General features: G+C 29.1%; 9 protein-coding genes across 9 annotated transcripts; 3 read left to right on the top strand and 6 right to left on the bottom strand.

Moving 5' to 3' along the window:
* Positions 1-180: 180 nt before the first annotated feature.
* BN7_6056 (uncharacterized protein) lies at positions 181-918 on the bottom strand (the record flags this gene model as incomplete). The annotated part of the gene is made up of 1 exon (XM_011273389.1): positions 181-918. One exon carries the CDS (start codon positions 916-918, stop codon positions 181-183), a length of 738 nt encoding a protein of 245 aa, XP_011271691.1.
* A 1,243-nt stretch (positions 919-2,161) lies between these two features.
* On the top strand, positions 2,162-3,682 carry SRO9 (Sro9p; the record flags this gene model as incomplete). The annotated part of the gene is made up of 1 exon (XM_011273388.1): positions 2,162-3,682. One exon carries the CDS (start codon positions 2,162-2,164, stop codon positions 3,680-3,682), a length of 1,521 nt encoding a protein of 506 aa, XP_011271690.1.
* Positions 3,683-4,412: 730 nt separating this feature from the next.
* BN7_6054 (Tim17/Tim22/Tim23/Pmp24 family protein) lies at positions 4,413-5,060 on the bottom strand (the record flags this gene model as incomplete). The annotated part of the gene is made up of 1 exon (XM_011273387.1): positions 4,413-5,060. The coding sequence occupies one exon, from the start codon at positions 5,058-5,060 to the stop codon at positions 4,413-4,415; it is 648 nt and encodes a 215-aa protein (XP_011271689.1).
* A 382-nt stretch (positions 5,061-5,442) lies between these two features.
* On the top strand, positions 5,443-7,245 carry ATG22 (Atg22p; the record flags this gene model as incomplete). The annotated part of the gene is made up of 1 exon (XM_011273386.1): positions 5,443-7,245. The coding sequence occupies one exon, from the start codon at positions 5,443-5,445 to the stop codon at positions 7,243-7,245; it is 1,803 nt and encodes a 600-aa protein (XP_011271688.1).
* Positions 7,246-7,341: 96 nt separating this feature from the next.
* On the bottom strand, positions 7,342-8,976 carry GID7 (glucose-induced degradation complex subunit GID7; the record flags this gene model as incomplete). The annotated part of the gene is made up of 1 exon (XM_011273385.1): positions 7,342-8,976. The coding sequence occupies one exon, from the start codon at positions 8,974-8,976 to the stop codon at positions 7,342-7,344; it is 1,635 nt and encodes a 544-aa protein (XP_011271687.1).
* Positions 8,977-9,269: 293 nt separating this feature from the next.
* On the bottom strand, positions 9,270-10,712 carry HXK1 (Hexokinase-1; the record flags this gene model as incomplete). Its single annotated transcript, XM_011273384.1, has 1 exon — positions 9,270-10,712. One exon carries the CDS (start codon positions 10,710-10,712, stop codon positions 9,270-9,272), a length of 1,443 nt encoding a protein of 480 aa, XP_011271686.1.
* A 1,095-nt stretch (positions 10,713-11,807) lies between these two features.
* On the top strand, positions 11,808-12,974 carry GRH1 (Grh1p; the record flags this gene model as incomplete). Its single annotated transcript, XM_011273383.1, has 1 exon — positions 11,808-12,974. One exon carries the CDS (start codon positions 11,808-11,810, stop codon positions 12,972-12,974), a length of 1,167 nt encoding a protein of 388 aa, XP_011271685.1.
* A 128-nt stretch (positions 12,975-13,102) lies between these two features.
* On the bottom strand, positions 13,103-13,984 carry RRP7 (Rrp7p; the record flags this gene model as incomplete). Its single annotated transcript, XM_011273382.1, has 1 exon — positions 13,103-13,984. One exon carries the CDS (start codon positions 13,982-13,984, stop codon positions 13,103-13,105), a length of 882 nt encoding a protein of 293 aa, XP_011271684.1.
* A 492-nt stretch (positions 13,985-14,476) lies between these two features.
* On the bottom strand, positions 14,477-14,821 carry SDH7 (Sdh7p; the record flags this gene model as incomplete). The annotated part of the gene is made up of 1 exon (XM_011273381.1): positions 14,477-14,821. One exon carries the CDS (start codon positions 14,819-14,821, stop codon positions 14,477-14,479), a length of 345 nt encoding a protein of 114 aa, XP_011271683.1.
* Positions 14,822-14,923: the final 102 nt, after the last annotated feature.

Raw genomic sequence — 14,923 nt, 5'->3', positions numbered from 1 at the left:
TAGGTTCACTAATCAACTGTTGATTTTGGAAGTTTCAATATGTTTCAAGTCTTCTGACAGCTAGACGTTATAAAAAAAAAAACATAGATGTTCTCTGCTGGGGACACGATATCTTACAAAATTTATATCTTACAAAATTTAGTATGATATATTAAAATATTAAATTCATAGTTCTTATTATTATTTATATTCACTTGTAATAAAACTATTTGCAGGATTCAAGTTTTTTTTGTTATATCTGGGTCTTGAATATGTAACACCTGAACCCATCTGATCACAAAAGGCATGACTTTGCCTAACACCACTAAAATTTCTTACTTCAGTCTTTACCGTCGTTGTCTTTTGCAGTCCATCTTGAATACCTTTGTTCTTTTTTAAAGGACGATATTCATCTGATTTCCAATATTTTTTTTCAGTTCCTGTATAGGTTCTTTTCGAATTAGCATCTAATATATATTTAGAATACATCTCAAAAGTACCATCTTTGAAAAGGTTTGTAATTTTGGCAACTCTTTTTTTAGCAGATTCATTAAATGTGATTATTTGAGGTGTATCATCATAATAATGTCGTGTTTCAACTATAATTTCTTTAACCCTTCTTACTTGAGAGTAATTTTCAAATTCTTCATATTCAACTAATGTTCCGTTTTCACTGGATGATTCCATTTCAATTATCAATTTTCTGCCATTGATTATTTTAGAACGATACCTTTTGAAAGAGTTAGTTTTCGATCTCCCTTGACCTATCCAATCTCTATGTTCTAAAGCATGACCATTTCTCTCTGGCTTTGTTAGGACATCAACTAAACTCATTTTCCTTTGAGATGGTAATATAGATGTATGATTAAACCATCTTGATGAAACTTTGTTAATAGTATCGACTGACTTGAGTTTGAAACTATGCCGTATGATATTCATCAAGAATATATGTGGGACCTCTGTAATATCTTGAAGTTGGTTATGATTTGGTATCTAGTTCTTAAAGCTGAAAGTTGAAACAATGGTAACATGGTAACATCATGATTTTTCACATTTTCTCGAAATTTGAACCTCATATTCTAAATCAACAATAACTAAAGATCAAATCTAGATAAATTATAGTTGAACATTGGAACTAAGATCGAAGTAATAACAAGGCACACTGGTATATATGCCTACTATAGTCACCAAGTTTCAGCTTAAAGAAGAAATACTTAGATAGTTGTACTTTATATCATCTACGTCATTGATCAATATGTCTCATCATATCCAATTTTCAACTTATAATCCTTGGAATTTTGCTACAATATAGCCAAATATCACACTCAACAACAATAACAGCACTACAAAACGCGTAAATACACACTATACACCACATAATACGCGTAATTTACCTTCTAAAACCACTATAACCAACATCAATTATACTCGTCAACGCTTTTCCTTCCTGACATCCGTACACCAAGTGAACCAAAGAAAATTTTTTTATTAGTGCAAAATTGGCACAAAATTTGAATTTCAATGAATTTCCAGGGCGAAAAATTGTGCAATTGAACTGAGAAAAAAAGGAAGATAACCAGATGTATTCAAAGAACATATCATTATTATTCAATCCCCTTAAATAATATCCCTTTCTTCTACTTTCCCTCTCTATCTCCTCCTTCTCTTCCCTGTATAAAACTCGCCTATTAAACGATTTTTCCGATTCGCGCAACACCACTGTTAATTTTTTCTGCAAACATTTTTTTTTTCTTTGGTAATTTTTCACTTTTTCGAACAGATTTTAAATAAGTTTTGAACTAAAAAAAAGTTTCAAAGACTACCAAAAAGTTATAATATTAACTCAAATTTGATTCAAATTGTTATACATCTTTTGTTATTTTTCAACTATCATAGATTATTCCCTCGATCATTCATCAATAGAAGGAGTATCTAAGAATTTTTGAAATCAGATATAGAGATTTATATACATTTAATACTCATCACATATATTCATCGGTTATAAAGAGAAGGATATTTAATCATTCTTATAATTTCCATATATCCTTTGTGCAATTTGTCAAATCCATAGATCATTCGTTTAGATATTTGGACTAAAGAAAGTTAACAATACATTCAGATCTCATCAATAACTTTATTTTGTCTTTTTTTGAATCACTAGTATTAAGAACAAAAATTCAAGATGTCATACGCTAACGTTGTTTCCTCTGGTACAGCTACCACTCCAGCACCAATTGCTCAAGAATCAATTGTTCAAGAATCTGTTTCTAAATCAGAACAAGTTGAATCAACTCCAGAACCAATTGAAGTTGAAACAAATGAAGAAGAATCCAAAACACAAAATCAATTACCTTCACCAAATCCTTCACCAAAAGCTGAAAAAAAACCAAAAGAAGTAAATTTAGCTCCAGCTCCAGTTCCAAGTGTTAGTGCTTGGGGTTCTGCATCTTCATCAAGATCTAATTCAAATGTTAGTTCTGTTGATTCTAAACATTGGCCATCACCATTAGATTCTCAATTAACATCATCAAATGGTAATACACCAAAAAAAATTAATCAAGTTAAATCTTCAAAAGAAAAATGGATTCCTTTTAAAGCTTCAGTTGTTTTACCAACTCCAGGTTCCAAAAAATCAAATGGTCAAAAAAGAAATTCTAATAAAAACAATAATGTTTTAAATAATAGTAATACTAATAAACAAGCACATAATGATGCTAAAAAGAGAAAAAATAAGACTGAAAAACGTCCAACTTCAAATGGTACCACATCAACTGTCACTGAATCAAAAGAATTACCAGCTAAACCAGAATTGAAGAATGAAGAATCAAAAGAATCATCAACAAAATCTGAAGAATCAGAACAACCTAAACAAGAATCAACTACATCAACTCAAGCATCATCTACATCACCATCAATTGAAAAATCACACAATAATAACAATACACAACATCAAAGTAATAATCATCAATCTAATAACCATTATAACCAACATCAACATCATAATCAACATCATAATAACCGTTATCAAAACAATAACCAATATAATCAACATCAACAAGCATTCATCCCATTCCAACCATTCCCAATTGCTCAAAATCCATACCCATTACCAACAAATGGTCAACGTCAATTCCGTCCATATAATAATAGAAGATTTAATAAATATCAAAACAATGGGTTTAATAATAATAATAATGGACAATATCGTCAAAACAATTATTTTTATAATAATCGTCGTACTAATGTTGCACATTTAAACAAGAGTTCAGAACCATTATTATCATTAATAAAACAAATTGAATATTATTTTTCAATTGAAAATTTATTAAAAGATATCTTTTTAAGAAAACAAATGAATAATGAAGGTTGGTTAGAATTAACTGTTATTTCAAGTTTTTATAGAATGAATGTCTTGAGTGCTGGTGATTTCCAATTAGTTAGAAGAGCTATTGATGAATTAAATGGTGAATTATTAGAATTAGCTGAATTTGGTGAATCAAAGACATTGAAAGTTAGAGTTAAAGAAAATTTTGAAACTTGGGTTTTACCTACTGATCATAGAGATCCAAGAGGTTTAGATGAAACTCCTTTATTGAATGTTATTGAACCAATTGTTAAAGATGTTGAAACTTCTGAAACAAATGAAGAAAATAAAGAAGAAGAAACTTCAAAGGAAACTACCGCTGAACCTGTTGAAGCTTAATAAGTTTCTTTCAAATCTCATTGTGTGTTTTTGTGTATCATTATAAAGTTTATTAATGTTTCTTTTCATTAAATATTATCATTCTCAAGTTTTTAGGTGTTGTTTTTGGTTTCCTCCTAGTTTTTGATTGCATATCTCAAAGGAATTATAATTTTAATCATAAGAAAAAATAAAAATAACAAATTAAAAACTTTTCAACTTTTTTAATTCAATCAAACAATTGTTTTACTAGTTTGATTGAATAAGTTATGCTTTATGAATTAAAGAATCATCGTCATTATATCCAATAAAAAAAATCATTAAAAAACCAAAAAAAAATACAAGTATTTCATGGTTTAAATCCATATCATTTATTAATCAACAAAAATATTATTATATAAAAAAAAATCAAAAAAACAAAGAATTAAAGAACTATTCAATCAAGTACTCTTTTAATTCATATTTTCATTAAACAATTTTATCATTATATTGATTTTTCATTTTTTTTTTTGCAAACAAAATTTATCATTGTTTATTTATGTACATAGAATATTCTAATTGTGTTATTAGGATGAATATAAATAAGAGGCCAATATATAAATAATGAAGGGTGTAGTGTTTAACCGCTCAAAATACATTGAATTAAAACTCTAAATCATATTATTGATAATGGTACAAAGTATAAATAGGGGAATAATAAATAAGGTCATGGCGGTATATAAGTTCATCATTAAATCATTAAATGTATTAATCAATACCCTAATAAAGATCTCAAATCATTCCATTTAAAATCATCATAAATATAAACCATACTTGATTCCAATCCATGTTGTAAGAAAGAAGGATAATAACGATGTAAATACATAACAAGCCCCCATGATACACTTGCAAATAAAGTCCAAGTATTTGTTTGAATATTACCACGAATTAACTTTTTATCTTTAAATATCTTCTCTTCTTTAAGAGTTTTAGCAATTTTATAAGCCAACATTTTCCCCAAGCCTAAGAGAACTCTAGCAGAACAATAAAGTGTAATTTGATGAGCTATTGAATGATTGAAAACCGTGGTTCTATTACCATAGACTAACATTGCACTTATGAATCCAGATATGAATTCATTTATTGGAGCACCACCATTAATCTGTTTCAATGCAATCATCAACACTTTATAAACCAAAGCAAATGAAGCCAAGATCAATCCATGATCTTTGGATTGTTTGAAAACTAATTTTAATCTCTTGTCTAATGGAACAGTTCTTCTGAATAATAATTGAATAACTAATGAATGTGCAAACCTTAAACGACCACCATAAACAGCACCATTTCTCATGGATTTGATGATTTGGAATAGTTCCCTGTATGCTGGGTTTTTGATGAGAGCATCTATATCTAAGCTCATTATTACCACTCAACTAACTAATTACAAAATGTCAATTCAACCAAAACCAGTCATTAGTTTATAAGAGAACCCTTCAAAACCCTTCAAAACATTGAAAAAAGTGTCATTTTTTTAGTTTTATGGAGAAACAAAAAAATAAAAATCAAATTTTGAACCGAGTTACCGAATCCCGAAATGGTTTGAAGCCCTTGATTATTTAATTCTGATTACCTTATCATTACGTAATATCAATAGAACCCACGATTTAAATGTATTATCTGTTTAACAAAGAACGATATCAAGACAGACTCATTTAAAGGGAAGTGTTTTTGACTTGGGCTGTTTGTTCTTATTACCTGTTACTGGGCTGACTATATACAAGCGATTTCACAAGGGTTCCACAATGAGTGACCACATCAAGGACATATGGTCCAAAATCTCTGGTAATAACAGAGTTAGACTATCCTCATCATCACATTCTTCAAATCAAGAACAATCAGAACAATTCTTATCAAACAATATCGAAACAGCAGATGAATCACTAATATTACCAAATTCCAATGAAGGCTATACAACGAAAACAGAAATATTTGGTTGGTGTTTATACTCATGGGCTGCTGAACCTTTCATCGTTTCTGCTGTTTCTACATATGTCCCCTTGTTATTAGAACAATTTGCAAGAGAAAATGGTGTAAGATTGGATAATCATCTAATACCTTGTTTATCATCTTCACCAATAGTACCCCCAATATTACCACCTCCAGGGAATGGGACCTCACCTGGATTAGGTGATCCTGTTTCAAAATTATTCACAAGGGATCATGATGGATCTTCAGGTGCTACAACTACAGAAGAACAAGTTAAATGTGTTGTTTATGTTTTAGGTGGATATATTGATACTTCATCATTTGCATTATATACTTTTTCATTCTCAGTGTTTATACAAACTTTAGTTGTCATTTCAATGTCTGGTGCTGCAGATCGTGGTCATTATAGAAAGCAATTACTTATAACTTTTGGATTTGTTGGAGCATTAGCTACAATTTCATACATTTATATAACAAGTTCTCGTTATTATATAGCTTCATTTTTGGCAATTGTGGCTAATAGTTGTTTTGGTGCTGTTAATGTTTGTGGGAATTCATTCTTACCAATCTTGGTTGCAAATCATAAAGATGTTGAACAATTTGAAACTAATGAAGCAGATAATGATCATCCTCCAAATGATACTATTTCTGCTAATAAAGATGATACTTTAGTTAAGGGGAATTTAATTACAAAAATTAGTGGGATGGGTGCAGCATCTGGTTATATATCTGCATTAATTGTTCAAATCTTATCAATGTTTATAGTTATCAAAACAGGTTCCAAAACAAAATCAATTCAATATGCAATTTTCTTTGTTGGGATTTGGTGGTTATTTTTCCAAATTCCATTAATTTTTTTACTTAAATCAAGACCAGGCCCTCAATTAATCATAAATAAAGATCAAAACATCCTAATACAATACATAAAATATGGTTGGAAAACTTTATTCATCTCTATAAAACATGCATCTCAATTAAAAGATGTTGCAATATATCTCCTTGGTTGGTTTATTGTATCAGACTCGGTAACAACAATGAATTCAGCAGCTATTTTATTTGCAAGATCTGAATTACAAATGTCAACACCAAAATTAGTCATTGTTGGTATTTTATCAGTTATTTTCGCTATAGGTGGTTCAATAATTGTACCACAATTACAATCACGTTTCCAAGTAACACCAAAAATTTCATTAATTTATATAATTATTTGGGCTTCATTAATTCCATTATATGGTATCATGGGATTTTATTTCAAATTAATTGGATTAAAACATGATTTTGAAATGTATTTATTAGCTATATGGTATGGATTTGCTCTTGGTGGGTTAGCAACTATAAGTAGATCATTATTCAGTTTATTAATTCCAAAGGGTAAAGAATCTACTTTTTTCAGTTTATTTTCCGTGACTGATAAAGGTAGTTCTATAATAGGACCTACTATAACTGCTTTAATTACTGATAGAACTCATAATATTAGGTATACTTTTTATTTTTTATTTTTGTTATTGGTTTTAGCTATACCTGTTTATTCTTTGTTGGATGTTGAAAGGGGTAAGAATGAAGCTAGAACTTTAGAACATGTTGATGATGAAGGTTTATCAGGTTTATCTCAGGAATAAAAACACTAGTCTTTTGGTTTTATATATAATTTATCAAATATCAGTACATTTTGTTATATTTCATTGACATTCATTGTAGCTAAAACATATACATCATTAAACATTCTTCTTTGACCTTGAAGGCCCCCAAATTCTAATCAAAAAATCATCACCACATGTAGCAAACATTGATTTATATTTGGGGTTCCATGCAACACAATTTGCATTCCCATTATGAGCATCAAAAGCACCTAACAGGGCACCAAATTCTTTATTCCAAATAAAGACTCGGCCATCTTCACTACCTGAACAAACAACATCTTCATTGAAACCAAAACATGATCTTATAATATAATTTTCTTGTCTATGACCAACAAATTTTGTTAATAATAGGTTTTTACACCAATTCCAAATTTGTAATTCATTTGGACTTACATTTATTAATAGATGATTTGGATTTTTGTTGGATATGGTTAAACTTGTAATTTTTTCTCCAATATCTAATGTTGTTAATTTAGATTTTGAATCTAAATCCCAAACTTCTATATTATTATCATAAGTTGCTGCAATTAATTTATAATCTTGAGAAATTTTTAAATCATTTATAATTGGTCCATTTGTACTATCACCCCATTTATATAATTGTTCACCAGTATGAGCATTATATAAAACAACTTCTTTATCTGGAGACCCAAGGACAAAACATTCACCATTTGGATACCAATCACCACACCAAATTCTTGATTCACTTGATAATGTAATGATTCTTTCTAATTCCCCAGTTTCTAAATTCCAAATCCTTGCTTTTGGTTCAATACTACAAGTTAATAATTTTTTATCATCATGACTAAAACTTGCATATAAAACTTGTTTTTCATGACCTTTTAATGTGAATTTTTTTTTAAAATCTTGTTCAACATCATAAACATTAACATGGTGATCTGCCGAGGTGGAAACAAGTTTGGAACCATCATGACTAAATTGAACATACCAAACTTCATTTTTATGATCAGTTAAAGTTTTAACTATACTATCAGGAAACAAAGTTTTATCAGATTTTAAATCTTCATAAAGAGAAATTTTTCTATCATTATTATTGAATTGATAAAGATTCATTGATTTTTGATATTCAATAGATTGTTTTAATAATTCAAATAATCTATATTTTGGAATCATTTCATTTGGGTTTATAAATTTTGAAATTTCATTTAATAAAAATTCTCTTGAATTTTCAATATTTTTCAACCAACCATTTGATAATTGTAAATGTTCAGATTGTTTATTCATTAATAATGCAGTTAATGATCTTATATCCTGAGTTGAAGATAATGAATTCATTTCATTTCTCAAGATTCTTAAAGGTATTGTTGTATTTTCATCATTATATAAATGTTCTAGGAACCTTTGTCTTTTTATTAAGAATTGTATCTTAGTTTTAACTTCTAATGATGAATCGATTAAATTCAGATTATCAATTAGCATTTCAGCCTGGTTAAATTCACCATTCTTAATATAAGCAATGAAATTATTTATAATTGGAGAATCTAATTCTAATCCACTTTCAGTTTTTAATAATTGAGATGATCTATTATAACCTAAATCACTTAATGATTGAATAATTAATCTTGTTAATTCATTCTTATCAATACCAGGATATGCTTTATCAATACATTCAGTATTTACCTGGTTGTTCACATTACCAGCACCACCATTACCACCACCATTCTCAAACAAATCGTGTACAGGAGCCATATTCAGCCGTCTTTTCTTAGTGTTCTCCTCTGTTCCCTCAGTTCCTTCTGGATGTCTATGCTTGTTTGGATCTCTTGAAATCACCTTGTCTAGTATTAATCTGTTGTCTGTTGATGTTGTATAAAAGTATTAAATTGCCCCCATAAATTTTGACACTTTTTCAATTTTGATAATGAAATCGGTAATCACAACAAAGGAAAACAACTAAATCATTTAAAAGAGTACAAAACACTACAAAGACAAAACTCATAATACAAAACATCGCATCATTATACAAACTAAAACAAGGTGGATCAAGTACTACTTTGAACACTTAAAGCAGCACCAACACCAGAACCGTCTTTACTAATTTGAATATGAACTTTTCTTTCACCATCTGGTCCTAATGGAGATAAGGCTAAAGCATGTCTAATCATTGATCTAAAACCTGGATAATATTCAACAACCGAACCATCAACACCAATTTCAACTTCTTTATGATAACCTTCTAATGCTTTAGTTCTAATTAAAATAGCAGCTAATGGAACTGCAGCTAAATAAGCAGATCTTCTTGAAATTGCACGAACTATGGATTGAATTGCAATACGTTCCTCTTTAATGGTTGGTAATCTTAATGATTGTAATAGCGATAATTCAGTTTCTTTTAAATTTGTTGAATCATCAATTTCAATATGTGATAAAACTTCTGAATCTAATTCAAATGCAGTTCTTAATCTATGTGGTAATCTTTCATAATTTGGATATTGTGTGAAAATAACACCTTTTGAATGTAATTCAACCAAAACTTGTCTTAAGATTTCACCCATAAACATACCTGAAACTCTTTTTTCAAACATATGATAACCTGGATTTGATGAGATTTTATCAATTCTTTCATCATATATAGAATTTGGTAAATGTTTTAAATCATTATCAAATGAACCCCATTCAGTATTAACAACCATATGAGTTTCACCTTTATTTTTCAATTCTTCTGCAATTTTTGGATCCAATTTCTTAATTTCATCAATTGGTTCTAAATAACATCCATTTGTACCTGTACCGAAAATTGCACCAATAACTGAATCACCTTGTTTACCACTTGGTGAAGCACCTGATGCATAAGCATGAGATAATAAAGTACCAACAGTATCATTAGCCAATGCAACAACTTTAACTGGGACTTGTTGCTTGTCTAATTCAATTTGTAATAATTCAACAACATCTTTACCAACGGTATCTTGAATCTTGAAACCTTTTGTCCATCTAATAAGAGTACCTTTACCTAAAGCAGTTTGATTAACAGGATAACTAAAAGTAAAACCTAATTTTAAATGTTTATCTTCATCAGTTGATAAACGATCAGCATGATGTCTTTCAACAAATTGTTTAACTTTTTTAGCTAAATAACTAAATAATTCAGAAGAAGTTTCAGCATCTAATAAATCTTCAGGAATTTTTGCCTTGGATTGTTCCAATTGGAAAGTTGAATCACCTCTTAAATCAACAGAACAAACTCTAAAATTTGTACCACCTAAATCAGCAGCTAAATAAGTACCATGTTCTCTACCATTTGGAACTTTTGTAACAAAAGTTGGAATCATTGGTAAAGATTTTGAATGTTCATCACTTGAATGACCTAAACCAGCTTCAATACTTTCAATAAAATATTCAGTAAGAACTTTGAGAGTAGATTCATCAATTGTGAATTCTTTAACTAATTTTTCAACTTCAGATTGTAATGTAACTTGAGTCATATTGTTATTTATGTGTTTATGTTTTTATATGTGATTATCTCACTTAATTGAAAGAAGAAATGAACTGAGATTTTTCAAGTTTATATACACTTTTTTGCTAAAAACTCAACGATTTTCTGTCCGAAACAAAAAGCCTGGAAATTTAATCAAATAACAACGCTAAAAAGAGAATTTTAAAAGGAATTCAAACTTCTCAGAATATTATGAGAATAATAGTGATGGAGTGGCTAATGATTGTTTTGGATTGATTGTATTTACTATACTTTTAGGTGTCCGTTGTTGTTCTGTTCTATTGTAATCATCTGAGTAAGACACCTGGTGATGTTCCAAGTTCCAACGGGAGCCATCGACGCATAGACAGGAACAAAGAAAAGTTTGAGTCTGGGGTGGCAGGTGGTACGCTAGGGAGAGCCTAGAGGGACACTGAGAACTAGACAGAAATGAACAGAGAAGCAGAGAATAATCATGAGATTCTGGGGTGATCACTGATTAATTAGAGAAGATTATTGACTTGGAATACTAGAATACTATAGAACCACCCCACGATTGTAGGCAGTCATGAGTTAATTAATTGATGCATCTTATTCTGGAGTATACAGAATGACTCTGATATCGTGTGATGTGTGTATATTATTAAAGTATTAAAGCCTTCTATCAATATTATATCCATTGTTTAATTATCAGGTGTCCGAGTACATTGTTCTAACGGTAAACGGTAACGGTTAGTACTTGATGAGCTTTGAACTTTGGGATAATCATTAAGTAATAGATAGTTAACACTAGGATCACAATATTATACCATGGTTGTTTCTATTACTCAATAGCATCTGATTAATATACTCAGGTATCATATCACACAATAATCCATAATTCACTCTTGTTTTCAGTTCCTGTTTGTCTTCTTCTTTGTATTGTTCTGAGAATTTATGACCACTACTCGCGAATGTATTTTGTATTATGTCAACATTACATAATCACTTCCAATTTGATCGATTTGATTTCAATTTGACAACATTGAAGAAACCGAAACAGTGATATTATAGTGAAAGTGATTTATAACCACTTTTATAACAATTCATAACAATAACACACAATATGTTTGCATTCGCTCAGAAATTTGTCAAATCAATTGAACAATCAGCTGAAACAATCATAGGTGGTGGTGCTAATGATGAATCAATCTTACAAAATGATGCTTATTTCTCAAATACAAAATCAAATAAATTAGGTTTAAGAATCATAAATGTTAAACCTGATTCCCTAGCTTCAAAAGCTGGTTTAGAAAGTTGGTTTGATTATATCATTGGTATAAATGGTCATGAAATACCGACTAATTATAATGAAAGTTTACAATTAATCCCAGTTTATGATTATTTTATTCAAGAAATTTCAAATAATAAATCAAGATCTATAATATTAGAAATTTGGAATGCAAAAGGTGGTGTTTTGAAAAACATTGAATTAGATATTAATGAATTAGATTCCAATAATTTAGATGAAGTTCCAATTAATGAATCAAATCCAAATTTTATACAACAACAACAATTCCAAAAATTAGGTTTCCAAATCCAATGGACCCCATTAATAACTTCAACTTTTGTTTATCATATCTTGGAAATCCATCCAAATTCACCAGCTGAAAGAGCAGGTTTAATTGAACATTCAGATTATATAATTGGTGCACAAGATGGTTTATTAGCCACCGGAGGAGAAGATTTATTAGGTCGATTAATCACTTCAAAGAAAAATGAATCTTTAATCTTATATGTTTATAATCATGATTATAATATAGTTAGACCTGTAAATATAACACCTTTTGAAAATTGGGGTGGTCAAGGTCTTTTAGGTGCTGGTGTTGGTTATGGGTTTTTACATAGATTACCTCCTGTTATTGATAATGTTGAACCTGGTTCTATATTATTTGATGATTCTTTAACTCCAAATCATACTCCAAATTTTTCACCTGCTTCAACTCCATTACCAAATGAAACTTTTCAACAACAAACTTTCATACCTTCAAATTTATCAAATCCTCCAACTAATGCAAGTCCACCACCTCCTCCAACTTCTTCAAGTTTAAGTTCAACAACTACAACAACCGGACCTCCACCAATTCATGGAAGAAAAAAAAAATCAAATAAAATAAATTCAGAAATGTTGGATTATTTATCAACTGAAGGTGAAAAATCAAGAATTTTAGATAATCAAGGTAAATATCCAAATGATAATGAAAATTCATTACCACCACCTCCAAAGAAATAAGATTCTTCATACCTCTATATATAACTACATTGCATTAGAAGATCATCTATATAACTACATTGTATTAGAAAATTAAATGACTTTTTTTAAATTATGAAACTATGTATATAATGCAAATGTAAACCCCCTTAATAAGGTCTAAATCTTTTCTTATGTTTCAATTCTTTAATACGTTCAGTATCCTCCCTAAACTTCTTCAACAATTCATTCATCTCCATTTTTTTACGATCTCTAATTTGAAATCTATAAAAATCTTGTTTTTCTTTTCTTTCCTTCTTTTTATCATCAGATTCTTGAGTAAATTTATTAACATTATCAATATTTTCCAAGATCCCTTTCTTGGTTTTACGATTCTTACCAACAACTAATGTAAAACCATCTTCATCTACTGTTTCTTTTAGGTCTTGTAATTGTTCTAATGATGCTGCTTCACGTTTTTCAAATTCTTCCAAGGCGAGAGAAACTGCTTTCGAAGTTTCTGGGATTGATAACATATCCTTTTTATAAGAATTTATAAACCTTATTGAAGCAGGTTCTAATTCATTAAAATTCCATTGATATAATGATCTTTCATTTTTTGTTAAATTTTTAACATATTTTTTCAATTTGGTAAAAGCTAGGTTTGCAGCTGATTTATCAACAAACACCACGAGACCAGTTCCATTCGGTAGTTTTATATCCTCCTGGTCTTGGTTCTCATCTTGATCATAAAGATCTGTTGTTAATTTTGTTAAATTTATTTCATAATCTAAATTTTCATTATTAATTAAAAAATTCTCAATTAAACTTTCTTTTGATATGGTTTTAAAGAAATTTCTAACATTAAATAAATTTGAATTTATTGGTGGATTGATTAAGAATAATGATCTTTCAGATAATTCTTTGTTATTTTGTGATTGATGTTTTTTTATATATATATAATGTTTAATTTCTTCTTCTTTATAATGTTTTGATGGTTGTAAAGTGATAGGAGTCACTAAAAATCCTTTTATATCTTCAACTGTGGTCATCTTTAACCTTCTTCTATATCTAAAGTAATAAAGCTTTGATCAAGATGATAGATTAATATAAGACTCGTTAAATCAAGAAAAGGCTTTCGATGAGCTGTGTTAATTTTGATATGCGTCTCTAAATTTTTACAATATTCGCGAAAAAAAATAACATCCAAACACCATTTTTGAATTTATTGAGTATAGCATGAATCATATTTAAAGTATGGAGAAGTTTGAATTTTACTGATTTCTGTTGAAGTTAATGCTTTTTGGGATACAAATGATTGAATAATGCGTTCAAGGTGGTACTAAGTGTGTGTTTTGGTTAAGTTTAAACGTTAGATCTACATAACTTAATCTCACTCTCTAATATTATATTAATCATGACTTTCTATATACAGAATATTTATAATTTAATTAATCTTCTTCTTCTTCCCCTTGATAATAACGTTGAGTTTCCTTCATTAATTCATACAACTAAATGTCAAGTTAGTATATTGTCTCTTTCCTCTATGTTTTTATTATACTCACTTGATTAACTTGATCTGGAGACATTTTAGTTAATTGTTCATTAGTTAAACTACTTTCTTTCCATTTCCCATTTGTAATCAATTGTAAATATTCTTGCCAACTTGTCAAGAATCCAACGATATATAATGGATTATCCGTAGATTTATGAGCTTTAAATTCATCTTTAACATATAAATCACCTAATTCTCTTTGTTCTTTTGGTAATAATTTATGAGCTCTAAGAATTTTTCTATATAATGTAACTGGTGGTAATAAAACTTGATTTGGTCTTTCTGGACGACGTGGTCTAACAGCTTTTGCTAGTGTGATTAGTGATTGTTTCATTATGGTCTTAATATGAATATAATATATGTGTGAAGTTTATTGTTATCTATAGATCTTCGTCAATTCTTAATAAAATTGTTTTCTCTATGCGCGCATCCGAGT

Source organism: Wickerhamomyces ciferrii, contig 00246 (assembly GCF_000313485.1).
Source record: "Wickerhamomyces ciferrii WGS project CAIF00000000 data, strain NRRL Y-1031 F-60-10, contig 00246, whole genome shotgun sequence".
In the NCBI taxonomy this organism is placed as follows: Eukaryota; Fungi; Ascomycota; class Saccharomycetes; order Phaffomycetales; family Wickerhamomycetaceae; genus Hansenula; species Hansenula ciferrii.
The sequence above is the reverse complement of the archived record's forward strand: the minus strand, read 5'-3'. Positions and strand labels throughout refer to the sequence as shown.